Here is a 7,298-nt window from a genome sequence, read left to right as displayed (position 1 = left end):
AACACAAACAAAAACATTACATAATATAAAATTACACGGCACATACTGTTGTATGTAAAATGTATCTTTGCCTTTAGCTAGCACCACCCTAGGTTAAACTCTGTTTTCATCACACATTCAAGATGGATTTTCTGCACAACGTAGATGTTAGCTAATGTGGCTAATGCTATCAGATTTCGGCTATGTTTCCGGTCTTCACTGAGGTGGGAGGCAGCTTCCCTCGCGGCAGGACTTTCCAATATTGCTCCGGCAAATCTGCTCATCATTGATGCTTCTTTTTTACCGTCCGATGTGGCCAGAAAATCTTATCTCCATCATGACACTGACCTTCCTCATATTCCTCACAGAAATCCATGCAAAAAACACGTCATTCTAACAAAGTAAAGGAAACAAAAGCCAGGATTTTTGGTTTTAAAATACTTTTATTTCATAAATATTCGAATCATAATTGGTCACATACACAAGGATAGAAAATGATTGAATGCCAGAAAATAAAACCGGAATGGAGCGCGGCGACATGGCGGTCAGAAGACTGTGCTACACATGAACCCGAGGTCCACGCTGTCATTTCTTCACCCTGCTTCGGTGCCTCTGAGCAAAATCAGACAGCTTGACATAAATTGCGTGAATGAAACGGCCGCTGCGTTTATACAGATGGGACAGTGTTGGAGAAACAATGAGGGGGGAGATGCCCACATGAGAAATGGACTCCACTGAAAAGATGATTTTGGTCCACGGTGTAAATCGAGCTATAAAAGTTGGACGTAGCTGTTTTCAAACAGGGCTGGGTTGTTGTTAGCATACTGGAAGACCTTTATTGGTGTGGTTAGACGACTGTAAGGTAACCGTAACTGCCAAATATTGCCAAAATTGTGCTCTCTCTACGTGTGCAAGGAATGTGTGCCTCTAATATAAAAGCTTTCACTTCAGTGGGAGCGTCAGAAAAGTTTCCCATAATAGAACGACACTATAGAACGACACCAAGAAGGCATTTTGCGGTATGGTCCACCTCCGTAGCTGGAGAGAGGAAGACACCCAAAATGCACACGTCACAAAGCCATTCACATAATGTTCAAAGAGAGAAAAGATTCCCTTGTTACTGTACAGTGTCATCCGCCCCTCGCTTGTGACTGACAGGCGAGGGCCTGAAGAGGGGGGGACTGAGGGTCGGTGAGCCGTGCAGCTGGTCAGTGCTTCACCTTTGCTGTGCCTGAGACAAACTGTGCAAACGCTACTGTGCTCTTTGTCCTCCGGGCTACTGTCGCTGCTACCGGACACAGAAACCTATCCAGGAGGCTCTGTGTGTGTGTGTGTGTGTGTGTGTGTGTGAGTGCAAGACCGTGTGGGTGTATGGTACAAACCAGGCAGTGATATACTTCACTCTCCTAACAACACGAAACGCTGTAAACAGTTCATTCCAGAATCATGTCCTTCTTCTTCCCCAGGAAAAGCTCACACAGGTTTTCTTTCTCCCCTTTTGAACGTCCTGTCTTTTCAGTCTCTGTAGTCGCTGACAAGTTATGAGGTAACCAAGGAGTAGATCATACTGCAACACAAGAAGAAGCGGGAATCAATGGAAGTGACAACAGAGATCTTTTCATTTCACTCAATTAGAGGCAGAGTCACTGAGCTAGGGGCTGCTTTCATGTTCCACTCAGAACAGATTTTTATTTCTCTCACTCCGCTGTAGAGCATGTGATCGTTGCATTACGATGCCATGTTATTGCTCACTAGGCACATGCACAGACAGAAACCTAGTGGTGCTCAAGCATCAACCCCTTTTCCCGACTTCAGAAAAAAGCCCCTTTTTTGTTGGAGAACATCTCGCATACACCAATTCCACCCAAATGTTGTATATTAGTATCTGACCGTGCAAGTATTTGTGTTCCACCACAAGCCTCCACTTCCCCATAGAAGGCCCGTCTGACCCCCTGCATCAGAAATAAATTGTTTATTCTGAAGCCCTAGTACTGTTTAGAACTACATTAGCAGCACTGAAAACAACGGTGCTACTGGTCCAAGGGTTAGGGTTAGGGCTAGCTCCTTAGCACTGTGCTAGCCACTGTAGGGCATCTCTTAAAAAGCAATATCTCTGGGGAAAACGTGGTGTCACCACAGCCACATCAGGGTTGATTTATTTCGGTCAGTTTATAGAGTGTTATGTCACATTTTTGCGGATTTTGTGGCCGTTTTTAGACAAGTCCTGAAGTAATAGAAATGAATGGTAGAATCTTCAAGCATTCGTAAATGCAAACAAACTGATCCAACAACAATAAGAATAAGAATTTTATTAGTAATATTTTGCGACTGTTGCCCTGCCTTCCTGCTGGAGCCCCTGACCCCTCACCCCCTGAAAACGCCTGTGCACGTGAGGGATGGGAATTGATTTTAACATTTCCAATTCCATTATCTATACTGCTTAACCATTCGGTTCCTTAGCGGTTCTTTTATCATTTCTCAATGGGGAAAGAAGGAGAAGAGAGAAATAGGTCAAGCAGTACAATAAATACGGGTGTTGTTTTAGATTACTGCAATTCTATTTATGATACTACTCACTGAAACGAATTCGTAAAGAGTCAAATCTGGATCAAAGAGGATGTTTTTAAACTTCTGGATCAGTTTACTGTGTTGCACAAGTGACAAGCGAACTCTACTATCATTTACAGTTCAAAAAGCATTTACCATCAGAGAAACAGGATCTGAAACAGAAATGAACCCTGCGACCCTTGAACCATGGAACTGTTGACAGTGAGTTTCTTTTAAACTGAGGTCTTTATTGGTCCATGTGAATAATTTAAAACCTCAATCTACATGTATCGGAGAACTTTGAACAGGTCCTGAATAGGAGCCGGTTCTCGATGCCCATCCCAAGTGCACCTGCCTGTTTCTCACCTCACTTGCAATGTTATTTTATCACCGTCATCTCCCCCAAAATATCTAAGCCTCACTGGCGAATGCAACAACTAACCGACAAATTCAATCAAGCAGATATTTATTGAATGTACTTTGTTCCTTGGCAATGAGAGCGGCTGCAGGCTAAAAGTCTCTTCCCATAACAGGGAATTCTGGATCACTAATCTTGCCCTACTTTCATGGACTGCAGACGCCTGCAAGATTGAATAACCAAACAGCCTCATAGTAAACAGACCGGAGACGACCCATGTGGCCACTTGAACTTTCTGGTCAGTTAATAATAGCGCCGACTGTGTGTCGTGTGACAAGAGAGTGATGGATGTAGCATCGTAATACCGACATATTTAAAGGTCGTGTGTATACTGTGCTTTCAAAATCCTTATAAAGTGACATCATGTTTACGGTGGCACTTAACTGCACTCAATATCCACTACTTTTACATTTTTTGGTTTCTACCAGGACCTAGAAATGTCAGTCCTTCCTGGCATGGCTGTGCTGTCTCATGCACTGAATGCAAAATGAAGAAGCAGAAGCCGATGAGTAATGCGATGAGCGAGCGCAGGGAAGACGTTGGTGATTCGCTGGGAAGTTATCTGAGAAGTGCACCTGCAAGAGGAGCGTAATGGATGACTTGTAAGTACAGCGGCATCATTTGCAACTCCAGGATGTAACACTTGTCTCCCTGGGCTCCCACTTGACAAGAGGAGTTCACCACCTCGCTGACAGTAACTAATGAATCCAAATGTTTGCGCTCATCCCCGAGGGCCACGGCGGCTCCTCACACCTCCGTTAATCTCAGACGCCGAGCTGCTGAATATTCACATGAGGAAGTGGGAATGTATGAAGCAGCCAGAGAAGAGAGGGAAACAGCGACTCGTCCTCTGGAGATGATTCTCACATCACCATTGTTTTCATCATTTCAGCGCGGAATTATACAGAAGCAAATGTCAAAGACAATGGCTACTTTATTCGTTTCTTCAGGCATTTATGATATAACCTCATGGCGTCAATTAACTTCATCTCACGTGTAAATCCACCATGTTCAAACAGATACAGAATAAAATATTTTTTAAAACACATAAACTAATCAAAGTAAGTTGTGCTTTTAACTACATTAAAAATATCTGTCATCATAATTTATTTCCTAATAAATATACACTATTTTAATATTAACACTCCATATAACAATATGCATTATGACTTATGTATCAATTTCAGGTAATATTTCCTGCTTGAATAATTTGTACTATTAATAAATAATCATTATTTATTAGCTTTGAAAAAATGCTCTCAGCATTATATCATTTTACTATATTAATAATACATATATACATTAAAACAAATTATTTAGAATCTGAATTCTCTGCTTTATTTTTATTGACATTATTACATAAATTTTTCACATCTCTGGGGTGATAAATCTTACCATAAAGTCGATTATTATTTTAATATATGTATTTTTTTTGTGATGCACCTTTCTCCATTTATCATTGTAAATTGATGTGTACTTTGATATTTATAACTTGACTTGTTACACAAGCTTCAACAGGAAGTGAAATTAGAGCCGGACCTTCACTGACACCTTCGCATAGGTGTTAATAACACTGTTAGAAATTGGTGACAAAAAAAAAGGCATTTGAACGTAACATAAGACATAAGTAGCGCGACCGTCTAAAAACATATATTTATGCTGCTACTGGTACGTCGAAGATAGTGGCTGCAGCAATAGACAGTAGTCTGTGATGCACTGTTTAAGTTCCTATTAGACTTTTACTGCACCAGTCTGGCTAGTAAATCATTTCTTATTAGTTTGTTCATGTCTGGCACATAAAGCACGGCAACAGCGTCTTGGAAATCCTGTTTCAGACGTCCTGCTGTGTGAAACATTTCACTGCCAGGGAAGCACAGTTTATATCAAGTGACAGCTGTTGTTTATTTCATGTCCCATTACCTTTACACATCTGTGAACGGTGGTGTGTGTGTGTGAGCGTGCGTGCGTGTGAGTCGAACAGATTTTCATGGCTGGAAGGAGGGAAAAATAACATCAAGCACGCTTCGAAATGTTTGACCCACAAATGAGGAGCTAAAAAATCTCACATGCTTGACCGCCGCTCTGAACCACAGGGGACAGAACCCTGGTTTGGTTCACAGAGTGCGTCACAAACCTGCGGCCGAAGCTGGACATGAAAGGCGTGAGCAGGACAGGAGGAGTTCAGCAGGCAGGGCAGAAATCCATGAATGATAAGAACAACTAGCAAAAGTGACGGACCAAATGGGAAAAACTAACGCAAGAGTAATTCACAATAACATAAATAATATTAAATGTATACCTCAGGTGACTGTCTGTGAGGTGATGTCGTCACCATGGAGACAGTTTCACACTCAGATTTTTTTTTTTTAATTTAATTATTAAAGTAATTTGAATTATGAGAAAGGTTTTGCAGCTGAACAAATTAATGGGCCCTATAGTGTTTTTCTTTTTCTCTTCTGACATCAAACCTCACATGTACTGTAATACAGTAGCTTCACATCAAAATAAGGCAAAAAAAAGTTTGTATTTTCAAAGTTAACTCGAGTTTAAGTTGACAAAATGGCCGCCTCGCTTGAAATGCTCTGATACAAAAATGGCTTCCAGTGGAATAAACAACTGCCGTGTCACTGCTACAACTATGTAAATAAAAGGTTTAAAAAAAAAAAAATGGCCGAAGCATCTGTGACTCTGTTCAAGTTTCAAGACAATTGTTAAAACTTTTATAAAGCTGCTCTGTGAGGTCTGATGGTGGCGCTCTTTACTGTTTATTGTAGACATGAGGGGCTACATCAACAACTTTATTGAAGTCAGTTCTAATTATGTAATGACTAGTGACACGTCAGTGAGGTTTCGTGAAACAGTGTCCTGATTTTCAGAGGCCACCAGATGGCGCTCTTGGCTTAGAAATGCTGCAAGGTTTAACTGAAGTCGTTCAAGTTTTACAGCAGACAGTGCCCTCTGGTGGCCTCTGAAAATGAGGACACTGTTTCGTGAAGCTTCATCGACCCATCACTACTCATGAGAACTGTTGGCAAAAGAGCATTTTGTTTAGGCCCCATATTTTAGTTTATTTTTTTAAGAAGTACATTTTTCAGTATAGGGCCCCTTGAAACTTTTCATTCAATTCAAAAAGTACTGCATATGAGCATCAAAGGTCAGATGGCTAAGTTTAACAGGGTTGAAAACACCGCCGGCGATGTGTGTGTGTGCACGTGGGGGGGCATGCACCACTCATGTGTGCTGCTGTTGTGGTGATGTATTGTTGCAGTTGGGACAGTCTGGAGGTCACAGGTGCAGGAAGAGTCACAGGAGTGGAGGCTTTAATTCGGGAGAGAGAAGGACTTGTCAGAGAGCAACAAACACACAGCAGGTTTCAGGTCACTTCATTTTCAGCCATTATTGCTGTAACTGATATGAACATCACTTCTGACCCAGAATCCCCTCCTCTAGCATCTGTCTGTGAATATGGTGGAATATGTGCTTGTTTGGAGCTGGGCAGTTCTCAATATTCTAAATAAGAGACCAGGCAAATAAAGCATTGTTTAAATATGACTATGATTATTTGTTATTTATTTTTTTTTTTTTTATGAAAATGTGAGCGCAAAAACGTGACTGAGAAATAAAGGGGAAACGATCATAATAATAATAGTAATAATAATAATAATAATAATAATAATTACAAATACTTTAAAATGTAGAAGTATGAAATAATTTTGCAAAAGTAAAGCCAAGAAAATGTATCTAAAATATTGCATTACATTAATATAAAAAAAATGTAAAACAAGGCAGGAGAAAAAAAACCATAATAAAAAACATTGTGAGTTAAAAAAATGAAATTGTAATAATCGTAATTTAAAATATGGGTTTGAAACATTCGAAAATATTGGTACTACTCTTCATTAAAAAGGCTGCTCATTTAAACACTTAAAAACATTATTTTTCTTTTGAGGTTTGTGGATGGTCCCTAAGTGGCACAAGGTTGCAAATTTTTTTTATTGTTATTATGAAGAAGGAGACATGTGCACACTACAGTAGACTAAATCCAATATAAAATTCATTTTCTTAAGGTCATTCTCTTGAGTCATCTGGGTCACAGAAGCGAGGAAAAGGAAACGCACACTCACACACATCTGGTCTCAAACCCTTCAACAGACTAGTGATATGGTTTCCGTCATGTATGTAACTGATATCGTGCAAGTCACTCTCTCGCAGTGGCTGAAAATGAAAGGACCCTCGACCTGTGGGGGGCGGTAGGGGGCAGCAACAGTGCTGGTACCTCACTGCTGATGCTGCTGCCTCTGGTGCAGCAGATGACTCCAGCGTGAGTTGGAGCTGCGGGATGGAGTGAAATGAA

General features: G+C 40.7%; 1 protein-coding gene across 5 annotated transcripts in view; it reads right to left on the bottom strand.

Moving 5' to 3' along the window:
• Positions 1 to 394: 394 nt before the first annotated feature.
• Positions 395 to 7,298, bottom strand: part of cnih3 (cornichon family AMPA receptor auxiliary protein 3) — a 45,429-nt gene continuing 38,525 nt past the window's right edge. For 4 of the 5 annotated variants that reach the window (XM_053881114.1, XM_053881113.1, XM_053881111.1 and 1 more), the window contains one exon: positions 395 to 1,546. Coding sequence is in view for 2 of the 5 variants with exons in the window: in XM_053881113.1 (XP_053737088.1) it covers positions 1,519 to 1,546 (28 nt within the window). In the remaining 3 variants the exon portion in view is untranslated. Of the gene's footprint in view, positions 1,547 to 7,220; positions 7,277 to 7,298 lie in introns of all 5 variants that reach the window. The other variant, XR_008416233.1, reaches the window with a different exon arrangement.

This window comes from Synchiropus splendidus, chromosome 12 (genome assembly GCF_027744825.2).
Source record: "Synchiropus splendidus isolate RoL2022-P1 chromosome 12, RoL_Sspl_1.0, whole genome shotgun sequence".
In the NCBI taxonomy this organism is placed as follows: Eukaryota; Metazoa; Chordata; class Actinopteri; order Syngnathiformes; family Callionymidae; genus Synchiropus; species Synchiropus splendidus.
The sequence above is the reverse complement of the archived record's forward strand: the minus strand, read 5'-3'. Positions and strand labels throughout refer to the sequence as shown.